Source organism: Palaemon carinicauda, chromosome 37 (genome assembly GCF_036898095.1).
Source record: "Palaemon carinicauda isolate YSFRI2023 chromosome 37, ASM3689809v2, whole genome shotgun sequence".
NCBI classification, from domain to species: domain Eukaryota; kingdom Metazoa; phylum Arthropoda; class Malacostraca; order Decapoda; family Palaemonidae; genus Palaemon; species Palaemon carinicauda.
In genome coordinates this window covers 59914412-59936911 of record NC_090761.1, presented here as the reverse complement: position 1 = coordinate 59936911, position 22500 = coordinate 59914412, and the positions used below count along the sequence as shown (strand labels likewise).

General features: G+C 31.3%; 1 protein-coding gene across 1 annotated transcript in view; it reads left to right on the top strand.

Annotated features, from left to right (window-relative positions):
* Positions 1-22500, top strand: part of LOC137629818 (mucin-3B-like) — a 164553-nt gene that overhangs the window by 21259 nt on the left and 120794 nt on the right. The window contains exons 14-23 of the mRNA XM_068361467.1: positions 1-242; positions 1989-2573; positions 4712-5296; positions 7217-7792; positions 10255-10839; positions 12665-13282; positions 15142-15582; positions 17276-17833; positions 20440-20970; positions 21778-22332. The exon at positions 1-242 is cut by the window's left edge and continues 343 nt beyond it. Of these exons, the coding sequence (XP_068217568.1) occupies positions 1-242; positions 1989-2573; positions 4712-5296; positions 7217-7792; positions 10255-10839; positions 12665-13282; positions 15142-15582; positions 17276-17833; positions 20440-20970; positions 21778-22332 (5276 nt within the window). The remainder of the gene's footprint in view (positions 243-1988; positions 2574-4711; positions 5297-7216; positions 7793-10254; positions 10840-12664; positions 13283-15141; positions 15583-17275; positions 17834-20439; positions 20971-21777; positions 22333-22500) is intronic.

Genomic DNA, 22500 nt, shown 5'->3' with positions numbered 1-22500 from the left:
TACCTCTGCAACACCTACAACAACCACTGGTTCATCAACAACTGCCAGTTCCACATCTACTACCATTACACCAACAACTACAACAGCATCTACTTCAAACACAACGGCATCTACAACGACAGCTACTCCAACCACTACATCGGCAACACCTACAACAACTACAACAACCACTGGTACCCCAACTACACCTACAGCGACTACTACTCAATCCTCAAGTAGTTCGTTCAGTAGCAGTAGTCTAGGTTAGTTCATCGGTAGCTGCTTTTGATTTCATATTACATTATGAACAATTATCTTCTCTATACGGATTACAGTCAACATTACTGCCTTCCCCCACCAAATGTCAGCAGTACATTTTCTACTTTAAAATCTTTTCAAAACGTAAAATTGCCTGGTGAAAAAATATCACATAATTGAAATGACTTATCATCAATAATTTCGCTAGCAAAGTTGTAATAAAGGCAATTACGGAAGCTGATAATATAAAAGTACTGTTTCATGTTGAAACATAATCTCTAAATTCAACCCTAACGGATTATTTTAGTAAGTATTCACATGAAAATTTTAATAGATGATACATATACTTATGTACATTTTTTTAAATAATACGTAAAAAAGTTTGAGTAAGATTTCTTAATAATTTCATTTACTGGATAGTCAAACACCAAAGTAAACTGCACGAGAATTCAACAATGAATCATAAATGATCTAATTTAATAGACAATTTCTTATTTGCACTGAGATGCTTTCCCTGTTGGGCTACTTTGCATTGCAGTATTTTGCGTTTTTAGGAAGGGATGCAGCTTGGCTCTTGATGATAGTAGTAATGTCTGAAAAGAAAATTTCATTCATGTTTCAAGGAAAACAATTCATGGTAACCAGGAAGTCATAAACCAAGTGTGACACTCAATGATTGACGTATCTGTAAATCCTCAGGATTTTCACTCACTGAGGTTGTAGGGCCGATGTGGTAACGTCCCTGACTGGTGAACGCCGGACGGGGGTTTGAGTCTCGCTCAAACTCGATAGTTTCTTTGGTCGTGGCAACGTCAGCATCCTTGTGAGCTAAGGATGGGGGTTTTGGGTAGCCTATAGGTGTTTCTGCTGAGTCATCAGCAGCCATTGCCTGGCCCTCCTTGGTCCTAGTTTGTATGGAAAGGGGCTTGGGCGCTGTTCATATGTTTATATGGTCTGTCAATAGGAATTGTCTGCCATTTATGAGCGGCCGTTGAACCTTTAAACGTGAATAATCAAAATGGGCAAAAAAAAGTTTCAGTTTGGTGGAAGACAATGAAAATAATTTTGGGATTTTTTGAGTTACTTTATACTTTTCAGCAATGAAAAATTTATCAAAATATTAAAACAAGACATACCATTGCACCTGCTTGCTACTTGTAATGTCTGTATTTAGTATTAGTATTTGCCTAACAAGGTGTACATTGTGATTCTATTGAAAGTCTTGGTAAAAGGCTCCTTTCTGTGCATGGCCAGACATTCATTTATATAAATAGAAACAAATGTGATATATATATACATGTATATATATATATATATATATATATATATATATATATATATATATATATATATATATATATACACACATACATACATACATACATATATCATAATTATTTCTATCATTTCAAATTTCATCAACTGATTAAAATTATTATAATTTGCTATTTATAAAAATATGTAAAAACGTTAAATATTTTTCCATATTGATAACATGAACAAATCACAATTCACTAAATGAATGCAAAGAAAAGGGGTTAATGATTACATTCTTAGGCCGGATATGTATATGCCTCATAGGCATATTGTTACTACGAAAATGATTAAATTATTAGAATATATCATAATTTAAGATTTATTGTTCATTTGATGCTACAAAGCCAAGAGGAATAATGATGACGCATAACAGTAACACTCGAATGAATATTGTAAAGTTAAATAGTTTATTAAGAAGAGAATTTGATTTATAGGCTCGAGTAGTTCCAGTATATCCATCAGTGTCTCAAGTCCAACCTTTACCACTACAACTGCGACACCAACAACAACAACAGGATCTTCTACAACAACAACAGCTACTACCACTACAGGCACACCCACATCCTCCACAACAACTGCAACAACAGGAACTTCTACTACAACAACAGCAACACCTACAAGTACCACTATCTCTTCGACAACAACAACAGCTACTCCAACCACTACATCTGCAACACCTACAACAACAACTGGTTCATCAACAACTGCCAGTTCCACATCAACTACCGTTACAACAACAACTACAACAGGATCTACAACAACAGTTACACCAACCACTACCTCTGCAACACCTACAACAACCACTGGTTCATCAACAACTGCCAGTTCCACATCTACTACCATTACACCAACAACTACAACAGCATCCACTTCAAACACAACGGCATCTACAACGACAGCTACTCCAACCACTACATCGGCAACACCTACAACAACTACAACAACCACTGGTACCCCAACTACACCTACAGCAACTACTACTCAATCCTCAAGTAGTTCGTTCAGTAGCAGTAGTCAAGGTTAGTTCATCGGTAGCTGCTTTTGATTTCATATTACATTATGAATAATTATCTTCTCTATGCGGATTGCAGTCAACATTACTGTGTTCCCCCACCAAATGTCAACAGTACATTTTCTACTTTAAAATCTTTTCCAAAACGTAAAATTGCCTGGTGAAAAAATATCACATAATTGAAATGATTTATCATCAATAATTTCGCTAGAAAAGTTGTAAAAAAAGCAATTACGGAAGCTGATAATATAAAAGTACTGTTTCATGTTGAAACATAATCTCTAAATTCAACCCTAACGGAGGATTTTAGCAAGTATTCACATGAAAATTTTAATAGCTGATATATTTACTTATATATATTTTTTTAAACAATACGTAAAAAAGTTTGAGTAAGATTTCTTAATAATTTCATTTACTGGATAGTCAAACACCAAAGTAAACTGCACAAAAATTCAACAATGAATCATAAATGATCAAATTTAATAGACAATTTCTTATTTGCACTAAGATTATTTCCCTGTTGGACTACTTTGCATTGCAGCATTTTGCGTTTTTAGGAAGGGATGCATCTTGGCTCTTGATGATAGTAGTAATGTCTGAAAAGAAAATTTCATTCATGTTTCAAGGAAAACAATTCATGGTAACCAGGAAGTCATAAACCAAGTGTGACACACAATGGGTGCCGTATCTATAAATCCTCAGGATTTTCACTCACTGAGGTTGTAGGGCCGATGAGGTAACGTCCCTAACTGGTGAACGCCGGACAGGGGTTTGAGTCTCGCTCAAACTCGATAGTTTCTTTGGTCGTGGCAACGTCAGCATCCTTGTGAGCTAAGGATGGGGGTGTTGGGTAGCCTATAGGTGTTTCTGCTGAGTCATCAGCAGCCATTGCCTAGCCCTCCTTGGTCCTACCTTGTATGGAGAGGGGCTTGGGCGCTGATCATATGTTTATATGGTCTGTCCTTAGGAATTGTCTGCCACTTATGAGCGGCCTTTAAACCTTTAAACGTGCATAATCAAAACGGGCAAAAAAAGTTTTAGTTTGGTGGAAGACAATGAAAATAATTTTGGGATTTTTTGAGTTACTTTATACTTTTCAGCAATGAAAAATTTATCAAAATATCAAAACAAGACATACCATTGCACCTGCTTGCTACTTGTAATATCTGCATTTAGTATTTGCCTAACAAGGTGTACATTGTGATTCTATTGAAAGTCTTGGTAAAAGGCTCCTTTTCTGTGCATGGCCAGACATTCATTTAGATAAATAAAAACAAATGTGATATATATATATATATATATATATATATATATATATATATATATATGTATATATATTTATATATATATATATATATTCATATATATATATATAATATATATATATTTATATATATATATATATATATATATATATATATATATATATACATATATATATATATATATATATATATATATAAATATATGTATATATATAAATATATATATATATATATATATATATATATATATATATATATATATATAAATATATGTATATATATAAATATATATATATATATATATATATATATATATATGTATATATATATATATATATATATATATATATATATATATATATATATATATATTTATTTATATATATATATATTTATATATATGTATATATATATATATATATATATATACATATATATATATATATATATATATATATATATATATATATATATATATATACATATATATATATATATATATATATATATATATATATCATAATTGTTTCTATCATTTAAAATTTCATCAACTGATTAAAATTACTATAATTTGGTATTTATGAAAATATGTAAAAACGTTAAATATTTCTCCATGTTAATAACATGAACAAATCACAATTCAATAAACGAATACAAAGAAAGGGGGTTAATGATTACATTCGTAGGCCGGATATGGATATGCCTCATAGGCATATTGTTACTACGAAAATGATTAAATTGTTAGAATATATCATAATTTAAAATTTATTGTTCGTTCGATGCTACAAAGCCAAGAGGAATAATGATGACACATAACAGTAACACTCGAATGAATATTGTAAAGTTAAATAGTTTATTAAGAAGAGAATTTGATTTATAGGCTCGAGTAGTTCCAGTATATCCATCAGTGTCTCAAGTCCAACCTTTACCACTACAACTGCGACACCAACAACAACAACAGGATCTTCTACAACAACAACAGCTACTACCACTACAGGCACACCCACATCCTCCACTACAACTGCAACAACAGGAACTTCTACTACAACAACAGCAACACCTACAAGTACCACTATCTCTTCGACAACAACAACAGCTACTCCAACCACTACATCTGCAACACCTACAACAACAACTGGTTCATCAACAACTGCCAGTTCCACATCAACTACCGTTACAACAACCACTACAACAGGTTCTACAACAACAGTTACACCAACCACTACCTCTGCAACACCTACAGCAACCACTGGTTCATCAACAACTGCCAGTTCCACATCTACTACCATTACACCAACAACTACAACAGCATCTACTTCAAACACAACGGCATCTACAACGACAGCTACTCCAACCACTACATCGGCAACACCTACAACAACTACAACAACCACTGGTACCCCAACTACACCTACAGCAACTACTACTCAATCCTCAAGTAGTTCGTTCAGTAGCAGTAGTCTAGGTTAGTTCATCGGTAGCTGCTTTTGATTTCATATTACATTATGAATAATTATCTTCTCTATACGGATTGCAGTCAACATTACTGCCTTCCCCCACCAAATGTCAGCAGTACATTTTCTACTTTAAAATCTTTTCTAAAACGTAAAATTTCCTAGTGAAAAAATATCACATAATTGAAATATTTATCATTAATAATTTCACTGGCAAAGTTGTAAAAAAAGCAATTACGGAAGCTGATAATATAAAAGTACTGTTCCATGTTGAAACATAATCTCTAAATTCAACCCTAACGGATGATTTTAGTAAGTATTCACATGGAAATTTTAATAGCTGATATATTTACTTATATATATTTTTTTAAACAATGCGTAAAAAAGTTTGAGTAATATTTCTTAATAACTTCATTTACTGGATAGTCAAACACCAAAGTAAACTGCACGAGAATTCAACAATGAATCATAAATGATCTAATTTAATAGACAGTTTCTTATTTGCACTCAGATGCTTTCCCTGTTGGGATACTTTGCATTGCAGCATTTTGCGTTTTTAGGAAGGGATGCAGCTTGGCTCTTGATGATAGTAGTAATGTCTGAAAAGAAAATTTCATTCATGTTTCAAGGAAAACAATTCATGGTAACCAGGAAGTCATAAACCAAGTGTGACACTCAATGGTTGCCGTATCTGTAAATCCTCAGGATTTTCACTCACTGAGGTTGTAGGGCCGATGTGGTAACGTCCCTGACTGGTGAACGCCGGACAGGGGTTTGAGTCTCGCTCAAACTCGATAGTTTCTTCGGTGTAGGTGTTTCTGCTGAGTCATCAGCAGCCATTGCCTGGCCCTCCTTGGTCCTAGCTTGTATGGAGAGGGGATTGGGCGCTGATCATATGTTTATATGGTCTGTCCTTAGGAATTGTTTGCCATTTATGAGCGGCCTTTAAACCTTTAAATATGCATAATCAAAATGGGCAAAAAAAAAAGTTTCAGTTTGGTGGAAGACAATGAAAATAATTTTGGGATTTTTTGAGTTACTTTATAGTTTTCAGCAATGAAAAATTTATCAAAATATCAAAACTAGACATGCCATTGCACCTACTCCCTACTTGTAATATCTGTATTTAGTATTAGTATTTGCCTAACAAGGTGTACATTGTGATTCTATTGAAAGTCTTGGTAAAAGGCTCCTTTCTGTGCATGGCCAGACATTCATTTAGATAAATAGAAACAATCAATATATATATATATATATATATATATATATATATATATATATATATATATATATATATATATATATATATATATATATATATATATATATATATATATATATGTATATGTATATGTATATATATATATATATGTATATATATATATATGTATATATATATATATATATATATATATATATATATATATATATATATATATATATATATATATATATATATATATATATATATATATATATATATGTATATGTATATATATATATATATATATATATATATATATATATATATATATATATATATATATATATATACATACATACATATATCATAATAATTTCTATAATTTCAAATTTCATCAACTGATTAAAATAATTATAATTTGCTATTTATGAAAATATGTAAAAACGTTAAATATTTCTCCATATTAATAACATGAACAAATCACAATTCACTTAACGAATACAAAGAAAAGTGGTTAATGATTACATTCGTAGGCCGGATATGGATATGCCTCAAAGGCATATTGTTACTACGAAAATGATTAAATTATTAGAATATATCATAATTTAAGATTTATTGTTCATTCGATGCTACAAAGCCAAGAGGATTAATGATGACACATAACAGTAACACTCGAATGAATATTGTAAAGTTAAATAGTTTATTATGAGGCGAATTTGATTTATAGGCTCGAGTAGTTCCAGTATATCCATCAGTGTCTCAAGTCCAACCTTTACCACTACAACTGCGACACCAACAACAACAACAGGATCTTCTACAACAACAACAGCTAATACCACTACAGGTACACCCACATCCTCCACAACAACGGCAACAACAGGAACTTCTACTACAACAACAGCAACACCTACAAGTACCACTGTCTCTTCGACAACAACAACAGCTACTCCAACCACTACATCTGCAACACCTACAACAACAACTGGTTCATCAACAACTGTCAGTTCCACATCTACTACCATTACACCAACAACTACAACAGCATCTACAACAACAGCTACCCCTACCACTACATCTGTAACACCTACAACAACCACTGGGTCATCAACAACTGCTAGTTCCACATCTACTACCATTACACCAACAACTACAACAGCTTCTACTTCAAACACAACGGCATCTACAACAACAGCTACTCCAACCACTACATCAGAAACACCTACAACAACCTCTGGTACCCCAACTACACCAGTAACAACCACTACTCAGTCTTCCAGTAGCTCATTCAGTAGCAGTAGTCTAGGTTAGTTCTTCGGTAGCGGCCTTTGATTTCCCATTACATAAGGATAAGTATTGGTAGTTAATTGATTTTCAATCACATTTATTAGAGCATGTAGAATCCTCTGCTTTTTCCCACTTCTAACATATCTTTTTGATGGATTTGATGAGTGAAGGGATATGAAATGTGATCGTAAAACTTGGTGATCGGAATAAATGAATAACCAAGTAGTGTTCTAATTATGTTAAATTAATGTTTGAATAATTTTCTTTATTCAATTGTCAATTTTGTAGGATAAAAAGTAAAACATTACAAAGTAGTAATATGTTCTTCGATACGTGGCTTTGAAAGGAAAACCATTGGTTTCTGAATTTTTTATCAAACTACACCATTTTTTATCTTTGTCTTACTATCTCCGTCTTATAAAGTCTATATGCAGTTTCCTTCTTTAGATATTCGTTAAATCCATTTTAACTACTACTACAAACTAGGAATATCAATGAATTCAGCCATTTTTCTTCATCATGTATTTATGAATCTTCTCTATACGGATTGCAAATGTCAGCAATACATTTTCTAAAGTGATTTAAAATCTTTTCCAAAACGTAAAATTGCCTGGTGAAAAAATATTACATCATTGAATTGTTTTATCATCAATAATTTCGCTGGCAAAGTTGTAAAGAAAGCAGTAATGAATGTTCATGACAAAACGTACTGTTCCTTGTTGAAACATAATCTCTAAATTCAACCCTAACGGAGGATTTTGGTGAGTATTCTTATGAAAATTTTAATAGCTGATATATTTACTCATATATATTTTTTTAAACAATACGTAAAAAAGTTTGAGTAAGATTTCTTGATAACTTCATTTACTAGATAGCCAAACACCAAATTAAACTGCACGAGAATTCAACAATGAATCGTAAATGATCTAATTTAATAGACAATTTCTTATTTGCACTGAGATGCTTTCCCTGTTTGGCTACTTTGCATTGTAGCATTTTGCGTTTTTAGGAAGGGATGCAGCTTGGCTTTTGATGATAGTAGTAATGTCTGAAAAGAAAATTTCATTCATGTTTCAAGGAAAGCAATTCATGGTAACCAGGAAGTTATAAACCAAGTGTGACACTCAATGGTTGCCGTATCTGTAAATCCTCAGGATTTTCACTCACTGAGGTTGTAGGGCCGATGTGGTAACGTCCCTGACTGGTGAACGCCGGACAAGGGTTTGAGTCTCGCTCAAACTCGATAGTTTCTTTGGTCGTGGCAACGTCAGCATCCTTGTGAGCTAAGGATGGGGGTTTTGGGTAGCCTACAGGTGTTTCTGCTGAGTCATCAGCAGCCATTGCCTGGAGCTCCTTGGTCGTAGCTTGTATGGAGAGGGGCTTGGGCGCTGATCATATGTTTATATGGTCTGTCCTTAGGAATTGTCTGCCATTTATGAGCGGCCTTTAAACCTTTAAATGTGTATAATCAAAATGGGCAAAAAAAAGTTTCAGTTTGGTGGAAGACAATGAAAATAATTTTGGGATTTTTTGAGTTACTTTATACTTTTCAGCAATGAAAAATTTATCAAAATATTAAAACAAGACATACCATTGCACCTGCTTGCTACTTGTAATATCTGTATTTAGTATTAGTATTTGCCTAACAAGGTGTACATTGTGATTCTATTGAAAGTCTTGGTAAAAGGCTCCTTTCTGTGCATGGCCAGACGTTCATTTAGATAAATAGAAACAAATGTGATATATATATATATATATATATATATATATATATATATATATATATATATATTTATATATATGTATATATATATATATATATTTATATATATATATATATATATATATATATATATATATATATATATATATATATATATATATATTTATATATATATATATAATATATACATATATATGTATATATATATATATATATATATGTATATATTCATTTGTATATATATATATATATATATATATATATATATATATATATATATATATATATATATTTATATATATATACTTATATATACATATATATATCTATGTATATATATATATATATATATATATATATATATATATATATATATATATATATATATATATATATCATAAATGTTTCTATTGTTTAAAATTTCATCAACTGATTAAAATTACTATAATTTGCTATTTATGAAAATATGTAAAAACGTTAAATATTTCTCCATATTGATAACATGAACAAATCACAATTCACTAAACGAATACAAAGAAAAGGGGTTAATGATTACATTCTTATGCCGGATATGTATATGCCTCATAGGCATATTGTTACTACGAAAATTATTAAATTGTTAGAATATATCATAATTTAAAATTTATTGTTCGTTCGATGCTACAAAGCCAAGAGGAATAATGATGACACATAACAGTAACACTCGAATGAATATTGTAAAGTTAAATAGTTTATTAAGAAGAGAATTTGATTTATAGGCTCGAGTAGTTCCAGTATATCCATCAGTGTCTCAAGTCCAACCTTTACCACTACAACTGCGACACCAACAACAACAACAGGATCTTCTACAACAACAACAGCTACTACCACTACAGGCACACCCACATCCTCCACTACAACTGCAACAACAGGAACTTCTACTACAACAACAGCAACACCTACAAGTACCACTATCTCTTCGACAACAACAACAGCTACTCCAACCACTACATCTGCAACACCTACAACAACAACTGGTTCATCAACAACTGCCAGTTCCACATCAACTACCGTTACAACAACAACTACAACAGGATCTACAACAACAGTTACACCAACCACTACCTTTGCAACACCTACAACAACCACTGGTTCATCAACAACTGCCAGTTCCACATCTACTACCATTACACCAACAACTACAACAGCATCTACTTCAAACACAACGGCATCTACAACGACAGCTACTCTAACAACTACATCGGCAACACCTACAACAGCTACAACAACCACTGGTACCCCAACTACACCTACAGCAACTACTACTCAATCCTCAAGTAGTTCGTTCAGTAGCAGTAGTCTAGGTTAGTTCATCGGTAGCTGCTTTTGATTTCATATTACATTATGAATAATTATCTTCTCTATACGGATTGCAGTCAACATTACTGCGTTTCCCCACCAAATGTCAGCAGTACATTTTCTACTTTAAAATCTTTTCCAAAACGTAAAATTGCCTGGTGAAAAAATATCACATAATTGAAATGATTTATCATCAATTATTTCGCTAGCAAAGTTGTAAAAAAAGCAATTATGGAAGCTGATAATATAAAAGTACTGTTCCATGTTGAAACATAATCTCTAAATTCAACCCTAACGGATGATTTTAGTAAGTATTCACATGAAAATTTTAAAAGCTGATATATTTACTTATGTATATTTTTCTAATCAATACGTAAAAAAGTTTAAGTAAGATTTCTTAATAATTTCATTTACTGGATAGTCAAACACCAAAGTAAACTGCACGAGAATTAAACAATGAAGCATAATTGATCTAATTTAATAGACAATTTCTTATTTGCACTGAGATGCTTTCCTTGTTTGGCTACTTTGCATTGCAGCATTTTGCGTTTTTAGGAAGGGATGCAGCTTGGCTTTTGATGATAGTAGTAATGTCTGAAAAGGAAATTTCATTTATGTTTCAAAGAAAAACAATTCATGGTAACCAGGATGTCATAAACCAAGTGTGACACTCAATGGTTGCCGTATCTGTAAATCCTCAGGATTTTCACTCACTGAGGCTGTAGGGCCGATGTGGTAACGTCCCTGACTGGTGAACGCCGGACAGGGATTTAAGTCTCGCTCAAACTCGATAGTTTCTTTGGTCGTGGCAACGTCAGCATCCTTGTGAGCTAAGGATGGGGGTGTTGGGTAGCCTATAAGTGTTTCTGCTGAGTCATCAGCAGCCATTGCCTGGAGCTCCTTGGTCGTAGCTTGTATGGAGAGGGGCTTGGGCGCTGATCATATGTTTATATGGTCTGTCCTTAGGAATTGTCAGCCATTTATGAGCGGCATTAAAACCTTTAAATGTGTATAATCAAAATGGGCAAAAATAAGTTTCAGTTTGGTGGAAGACAATGAATATAATTTTGGGATTTATTTGAGTTACTTTATACTTTTCAACAATGAAAAATTTATCAAAATATTAAAACAAGACATACCATTGCACCTGCTTGCTGCTTGTAATGTCTGTATTTAGTATTAGTATTTGCCTAACAAGGTGTACATTGTGATTCTATTGAAAATCTTGGTAAAAGGCTCCTTTCTGTGCATGGCCAGACATTCATTTAGATAAACAGAAACAATCATGATATATGTATGTATATATATATATATATATGCATATATATATGTATATATATATATATATATATATATATATATATATATATATATATATATATATGTATATATATATATATATATATATATATATATATATATATATATATATATATATATATATATATATATATATACATACATATATCATAATTATTTCTATCATTTAAAATTTCATCAACTGATTAAAATTATTATAATTTGCTATTTATGAAAATATGTAAAAACGTTAAATATTTCTCCATATTAATAACATGAACAAATCACAATTCACTAAACGAATACAAAGAAAAGAGGATAATGATTACATTCTTAGGCCGGATATGGATATGCCTCATAGGCATATTGTTACTACGAAAATGATTAAATCATTAGAATATATCATAATTTAAGATTTATTGTTCATTCGATGCTACAAAGCCAAGAGGAATAATGATGACACATAACAGTAACACTCGAATGAATATTGTAAAGTTAAATAGTTTATTAAGAAGAGAATTTGATTTATAGGCTCGAGTAGTTCCAGTATATCCATCAGTGTCTCAAGTCCAACCTTTACCACTACAACTGCGACACCAACAACAACAACAGGATCTTCTACAACAACAACAGCTACTACCACTACAGGCACACCCACATCCTCCACTACAACTGCAACAACAGGAACTTCTACTACAACAACAGCAACACCTACAAGTACCACTATCTCTTCGACAACAACAACAGCTACTCCAACCACTACATCTGCAACACCTACAACAACAACTGGTTCATCAACAACTGCCAGTTCCACATCAACTACCGTTACAACAACAACTACAACAGGATCTACAACAACAGTTACACCAACCACTACCTCTGCAACACCTACAACAACCACTGGTTCATCAACCACTGCCAGTTCCACATCTACTACCATTACACCAACAACTACAACAGCATCTACTTCAAACACAACGGCATCTACAACGACAGCTACACCAACCACTACGGCATCTACAACGACAGCTACACCAACCACTACATCGGCAACACCTACAACAACTACAACAACCACTGGAACCCCAACTACACCTACAGCGACTACTACTCAATCCTCAAGTAGTTCGTTCAGTAGCAGTAGTCTAGGTTAGTTCATCGGTAGCTGCTTTTGATTTCATATTACATTATGAATAATTATGTTCTCTATACGGATTGCAGTCAACATTACTGCCTTCCCCCACCAAATGTCAGTAGTACATTTTCTACTTTAAAATCTTTTCCAAAACGTAAAATTGCCTGGTGAAAAAATATAACATAATTGAAATGATTTATCATCAATAATTTCGCTAGCAAAGTTGTAAAAAAAGCAATTACGGAAGCTGATAATATAAAAGTACTGTTCCATGTTGAAACATAATCTCTAAATTCAACCCTAACGGATGATTTTAGCAAGTATTCACATGAAAATTTTAATAGCTGATATATTTACTTATGTATATTTTTTTAAACAATACGTAAAAAAGTTTGAGTAAGATTTCTTGATAACTTTATTTACTGGATAGTCAAACACCAAAGTAAACTGCACGAGAATTCAACAATGAATCATAAATGATCTAATTTAATAGACAATTTCTTATTTGCACTGAGATGCTTTCCCTTTTGGGCTACTTTGCATTGCAGCATTTTGCGTTTTTAGGAAGGGATGCAGCTTGGCTTTTGATGATAGCAGTAATGTCTGAAAAGGAAATTTCATTTATGTTTCAAGGAAAATTATTCATAAACCTAGTGTGACACTTAATGGTTGCCGTATCTGTAAATCCTCAGGATTTTCACTCACTGAGGTTGTAGGGCCGATGAGGTAACGTCCCTGACTGGTGAACGCCGGACAGGGGTTTGAGTCTCGCTCAAACTCGATAGTTTGTTTGGTTGTGGCAACGTCAGCATCCTTGTGAGCTGAGGATGGGGGTCTTGGGTAGCCTATAGGTGTATCTGCTGAGTCATCAGCAGCCATTGCCTGGCCCTCCTTGGTCCTAGCTTGTTTGGAGAGGGGCTTGGGCACTGATCATATGTTTACATGGTCTGTCCTTAGGAATTGTCTGCCATTTATGACCGGCCTTTAAACCTTTAAATGTGTATAATCAAAATGGTCAAAAAAAGTTTCAGTTTGGGGGAAGACAGTGAAAATAATTTTGGGATTTTTTGAGTTACTTTATACTTTTCAGCAATGAAAAATTTATCAAAATATTAAAACAAGACATACCATTGCACCTGCTTACTACTTGTAATATCTGTATTTTAGTATTAGTATTTGCCTAACATGGTGTACATTGTGATTCTCTTGAAAGTCTTGGTAAAAGGCTCCTTTTCTGTGCATGGCCAGACATTCATTTAGATAAATAGAAACAAGTGTGATATATATATATATATATATATATATATATATATATATATATATATATATTTATATATATATATATATATGTATATATATATATATATATTTATTTATATATATATGTATATATATATATATATATATATATATATATATATATATATATATATTTATATATATATATATGTATGTATATATATATATATATATATATATATATATATATATATATATATATATATATATTATAATTGTTTCTATCATTTAAATTTTCATCAACTGATTAAAATTACTATAATTTGCTATTCATGAAAATATGTAAAAAAACATTAAATATTTCTCCATATCAATAACATGAACAAATCACAATTCACTAAACGAATACAAAGAAAAGGGGTTAATGATTACATTCTTATGCCGGATATGGATATGCATCATAGGCATATTGTTACTACGAAAATGATTAGATTGTTAAAATATATTATAATTTAAAATTTATTGTTCGTTCGATGCTACAAAGCCAAGAGGAATAATGATGACACATAACAGTAATACTCGAATGAATATTGTAAAGTTAAATAGTTTATTAAGAAGAGAATTTGATTTATAGGCTCGAGTAGTTCCAGTATATCCATCAGTGTCTCAAGTCCAACCTTTACCACTACAACTGCGACACCAACAACAACAACAGGATCTTCTACAACAACAACAGCTACTACCACTACAGGCACACCCACATCCTCCACTACAACTGCAACAACAGGAACTTCTACTACAACAACAGCAACACCTACAAGTACCACTGTCTCTTCGACAACAACAGCTACTCCAACCACTACATCTGCAACACCTACAACAACCACTGGTTCATCAACAACTGCCAGTTCCACATCAACTACCGTTACACCAACAACTACAACAGCATCTACAACAACAGCTACTCCAACCACTACATCTGGAACACCTACAACAACCACTGGTACCCTAACTACACCAACAACAATAACTACTACTCAGTCTTCCAGTAGTTCGTTCAGTAGCAGTAGTCTAGGTTAGTTCTTCGGTAACTAGTTTTGATTTATCATTACATTACGGAAAATGATTATCCATGAGAGATAGTTCAGCTAATTAAGATTTATTCACACTATCCAAGTATATAGAATCTTCTGCATTTTCCGATCTCTAACAAATATCTTTGATGGCTTTTCATGATTAGAATTATATGAAAGGAAAAGCATTGATTGCTTAAAGTTTTATCTAACAATACACACATTTTTATAGTCTTATATAGTCTACATGTTCTTTGACTTCCATAGACATTCATAAAATTCATTACAGCTACTGGGACAAGTTTGTTCTTAGTATGCTAAAGTTTCTTTTTTATAGACATTACAGTCTATTTTTTTTCACTGGAATTATTTCCTTCTTCCTCAAAATTTTAAAAAGTAACTCAAGATTACTTGAAAAACGTAGACTTGCAATAGTGATAAAATATTGCAGGATTGAAATGTTTCTTTAAATTTATTCAATATGTCAGTAAATATATAGAAAATGCATTTCCGTAAAAAAACAAAACAAAAAAACATTACTTTTTCTTATTGAACCTAAAACATCTAACAACAAAGGGGTAATTTTGGTGGACATCCATAACATTAAAGTTTTATTTGGTAAGATATCTTCATATAAGAAATATCTTTCATCAAAGAATGATTTGAAGTATTATGACTAACTTTTCTTAATAGCCAAGAAGAACATCATAATATTCAGGTTAGATATATTTTCCCACCTGCCTATAATTTCTGCCTTTTGTATTAGTTTGTATCATGATCTTATTGGAAATGTGGGTAAATTGCTCCTACTTATATCAACTATGGGTAAAATTGGGTATAGTTAAAAACAGAGTAACTTTATTTTTATAGTTGGGTGGGAATCGGTATTTGGCTGATGAAATTGCTTCGTAGGGTCCTGTTATTGATGGTTTTGAAATTAGCATAAATGTAGCTGGGATCAGAGTCTCCTTCAAATCTGTAATTTGAGTATTTGCAGAACTTTTATGTTTGCGTCGATGTTGGCAAAAACTATCATTATCAATTACTACTACTAATGAAAAATAATTAAACTTTTTTAGTTATGGTTCTATTTTCTTTTGTATAATTCATCTCATATATATATATATATATATATATATATATATATATATATATATATATATATATATATATATATATATATATATTAAAACTTTTTTTTCAGAAATTGACAAGAAAACGTGATTTTTATATCTTTGATGTATTATCTATTTGGGGGAACATATTGATATATTCTTAAGCTGATATCATAGCATGATAATGTGTGAATGATTTATTTTTTTATTTAATATTTCACTTATCATCTCCCATCTGATCATGACTGGAATTTTTTATTCTTTTCAATTTTGAACGAACATAAGACTTTTAGATATTTTTCCATGTTAGCAACATATGCATATTACAATTGATTAAATATATACAAGATAAAGATAGTACAGATTACATTTTTATACTGGATATTGATGTTTCATATGTTACTATATGAAGATATAGTAACCAATGAAACATGAGATATTGAAATATAGTAATAACTAAAATGATTTTTTTTTTTCGTTCGATATTGTAAAATTAAGTAAGATAATGATGACAAAGATTATCACTTGAATATGTAGTGCAAAATCAAATAGTTCATTTAATAGATAATTTGATTTATAGGGTCAAGTAGTTCCAGTATATCCATCAGTGTATCAAGTCCAACCTTTACCACTACAACTGCGATACCAACAACAACAACACCAACAACAACAACAGGTTCTTCTACAACGACAACAGCTACTACCACTACAGGCACACCCACATCCTCCACAACAACCGCAACAACAGGAACTTCTACTACAACAACAGCAACACCTACAAGTACCACTGTCTCTTCAACAACAACAACAACAAACACACAAACCACAACAACTGCAACACCCACAACAACCACTGGTTCATCAACAACTGCCAGTTCCTCATCAACTACCGTTACACCAACAACTACAACAGCAACTACAACAACAGCTACTCCAACCACTACATCTGCAACACCTACAACAACAACTGGTTCTTCAACAACAGCCAGTTCAACATCAACTACCGTTACACCAACATTTACAACAGCAACGCCAACTACTACATCTGCAACACCTACAACAACTATTGTTACCCCAACTACACCAACAACTACTACTACTCAATCTTCTAGTAGTTCGTTCAGTAGCAGCAGTTTAGGTTAGTTCTTCGATAGCTAGTTTTGATTTTTCAATACATTACAGGTAATAATTTATTGTAAGTCTGGGTTCAGCTAACTCATTTTTAATCATCTGTATCAAAGTACGTAGAATCGTTTGCTTTTTCCAAGCTCTAACGGATTTTGATGAGTAAAGTGCTATGAAAGATTCCGTAAAACAGGTTAGTAGCAATAAATGGTTAACCATAAAATTGTCTTAAAACTATATAACCAATAATGGTTTGACAGTTTTCTTCATTTGATAAAAATTACTAAGCTAAAAAGCTATTATGAGCTTGGATATGTAGTTTTGCAAGGAAAATAATCGATTGTTGAAAATTTATATAGCAATTCATATATTTTTTTTCTTATATCTCTTGTAACCTGTCTTATATGGTCTACATCTTCTCCCATTTCCTTAGATATCTATAAATATCATTTTATCTTCTGGGAAAAACTTCAATTAAGGATGTATTGAACAACTCTTGTCCATAATATACCAATACTTCTTCTTTATATGGATTATGATCTATCTTTCTTGCATTTGAATAACTGCCTCCTTCCAAATATTACCCATATGTTTTACTAAAGTAACTTGAATTCTTAACAAAACGTAGAATTTCATTTAATACATATGACACTCCATGGGTGTCGTATCAGAAACCCACAGGATGATCACTCAATGAGTGTTGGCACACTTTGATTAAACTTGGCAACAAAGAAGCCTCAAATTAGTTGAGGACAGTGAAGATAATTTTCGGTCTCACTTCTTGTTGATTTCTATACCTTTACAAAAAAGGGGGAAAAAAACATGCAGATTAGACATTTTCACACCAGCCTATAATTTATGTATTCTTTATTATTATTTGCGTTATATTGTTATTGGAAAGGTTTGTAAATTGCACCTTTCTGGGCATTGACAGACATGCATTTAGACAATCAGAAAGAATTAAGATATATATATATATATATATATATATATATATATATATATATATATATATATATACATATATATATATATATATATATATATATATATATATATATATATATACATATATATATGCATATATAAATATATGAATATATAAATATATATATATATATATATATATATATATATATATATATATATATATATATATATACATATATATATATATTTATATATATATATATATATATATATATATATATATATATATATATATATATATATATATATATATATACCTATATATATAGTATATATATACATAAACATATATATATACATATATATATATATATATATATATATATATATATACATATATATATATATATATATATATATATATATATATATATATATATATATATATATATATAGTGTGTGTGTGTGGGTGTGGATGTATATTACAGTATCTGTATATATATCCATATATATGTATATACAGTATATGTATAAATATATAAGCAAATATGTATAAATATATATATATATACTGTATAGGTATGTCTATATACAGTATATATGAATATATATATACATATATATAAATATATATCTTTATATATATACATATATGTATATTTATAAATATATCAATATATATATATATATATATATATATATATATATATATATATATATATATATATATATTTATATATGTATGTATGTATATATATATATATATATATATATATATATATATATATATATATATATATATATCAGTTGGTTAAGCAGGAGTTACGTCAACATACATGTTTTTATATCACCGAAAAGTACAAATGGGGCACAGATAAAAGTTGATAAATTTGACATTTACAGGTGAGTCAGAAATGGGACTTGTCTGATAAAATAATTTCATAGATTTCCCATATAGATGCATTTGATATTTGCATGAATGTAGGTCAGGATCCCAGTCTTCTTTGAGTCTTTAATTTGGGTATGTGCAGACCTTTTAGGTTTGCCTCGATGTTGGCAAAACTAACTTTATCAATGAAAAAAAGGTTATTACTACTTATAATGAAGAAAAAAATAGTTCATAATTTTTATAGCTATGATACTATTTTGTTTTTTATAATTGATATTATATTCATATAGGCAAACTTTTTTTCAGAGATTCACAAGTAAACATAATTTTAATATCTTTGATGTATTATCTATTTGGGGAACATAAAGATATGTTCTAGAAATAATACCATAACAAAATGTGTGAATGATTCAAGTGTTCTTTAATATATTACTTGTCATTTCACAACTAATCAACATGATTGGAAATGTTTAATATATTTTCCAGTTTTTAATGAAAGTAAGAACATTAGGTATTTCATTGCATTAGTGAACTAAGCACATGAAAGGTCATTAAATATATGCAAGAACAAGATGTGTACTGATTACATTTTGATACTGGATATGGATACGTTTCATAGGTTGCTATATGAAGATTGAGTAACCAGTGAAACGTGAGTTAATAAAATATAATATAATCTAAAGGTAATTTTTTCATTCGATGTTGGAAAGTCAAGTAAAATAATGATGACGTGTAAGTTTATCACTTGAGTATGTAATACAAGATCAAATAGTTTATTAAGAAGAGAATTTGATTTATAGGGTCAAGTAGTTCAAGTATATCCATCAGTTTATCAAGTCCGACCTTCAGCACTACAACTGCAACACCAACAACAACAACAGTCTCTTCTACAACGACAACAGCTACTCCCACTACAGCCACATCCTCCACAACAACGGCAACAACAGGAACTTCTACTACAACAACAGCAACACCTACAAGTACCACTGTCTCTTCGACAACAACAACAAACACACAAACCACAACAACTGCAACACCTACAACAACCACTGGTTCATCAACAACAGCCAGTTCCTCATCAACTACCGTTACGCCAACTACTACAACTGCAACTACAACAACAGCAACTCCATCCACTACATCTGCAACACCTACTACCACAACTGGTTCATCAACAACTTCCAGTTCAACATCTACTACCGTTACACCAACAACTACAACAGCTACTCCAACCACTACATCGGTAACACCTACAACAACCACTGGTACCCCAACTACACCAACAACAACTACTCAATCTTCGAGTAGTTCGTTCAGTAGCAGCAGTGTAGGTTAGTTCTTCGATAGCTAATGTTGATTTTTTATTATATTTTGGATAATTTTTTGTTTGTTTTGGTTCAGCTAATTAATTCTTTAATCACCTGTATCAAGGTACGTAGAGTCCTCGTATTTCTCCAAGCTCTAACAAATTGTTTTGACGGATTTTGATGAGTAAAGTGCTATGAAAGATATCGTAAATCAGGTTGATAGGAATGAATGGATAACCATGAAGAGGTGTTGAACTCATGTAACTGTTTATGGATGAATAGTTTCCTTTATTTTGATATTGATTTTCTGAGCTAAAAAGGTAAATAGAACAAAACTTTTTTTTTTCTTCAGAGATTGACAAGAAAACGTGATTTTTATATCTTCGATGTATTATCTATTGGGGGGAACATATTGATATATTCTTAAGCTAATATCATAGCATGATAATGTGTGAATGATTTATTTTTTTGTTTAATATTTCACTTATCATCTCCCATCTGATCATGACTGGAATTTTTTATTCTTTTCAATTTTGAACGAACGTAAGACTTTTAGATATTTTTCCATGTTAGTAACATATGCATATTAAAATTGATTAAATATATACAAGATAAAGATGGTACAGATTACATTTTTATACTGGATATCAATGTTTCATAGGTTACTAAATGAAGATATGGTAACCATTGAAACATGAGATTTTGAAATAGAGAATTAACTAAAATGATTTATTTTTCCGTTCGATATTGTAAAATCAAGTAAGATAATGATGACAAAGATTATGCAATGCAAAATCAAATAGTTCATTTAATAGATAATTTGATTTATAGGCTCAAGTAGTTCCAGTATATCCATCAGTGTATCAAGTCCAACCTTTACCACTACAACTGCGACACCACCAACAACAACACCAACAACAACAACAGGTTCTTCTACACCGACAACAGCTACTACCACTACAGGCACACCCACATCCTCCACAACAACCGCAACAACAGGAACTTCTACTACAACAACAGCAACACCTACAAGTACCACTGTCTCTTCAACAACAACAACGAACACACAAACCACAACAACTGCAACACCCACAACAACCACTGGTTCATCAACAACTGCCAGTTCCTCATCAACTACCGTTACACCAACAACTACAACAGCAACTACAACAACAGCTACTCCAACCACTACATCTGCAACACCTACAACAACAACTGGTTCTTCAACAACAGCCAGTTCAACATCAACTACTGTTACACCAACATTTACAACAGCAACGCCAACTACTACATCTGCAACACCTACAACAACTACTGTTACCCCAACTACACCAACAACTACTACTACTCAATCTTCTAGTAGTTCGTTCAGTAGCAGCAGTTTAGGTTAGTTCTTCGATAGCTAGTTTTGATTTTTCAATACATTACAGGTAATAATTTATTGTAAGTCTGGGTTCAGCTAACTCATTTTTAATCACCTGTATCAAAGTACGTAGAATCGTTTGCTTTTTCCAAGCTCTAACGGATTTTGATGAGTAAAGTGCTATGAAAGAT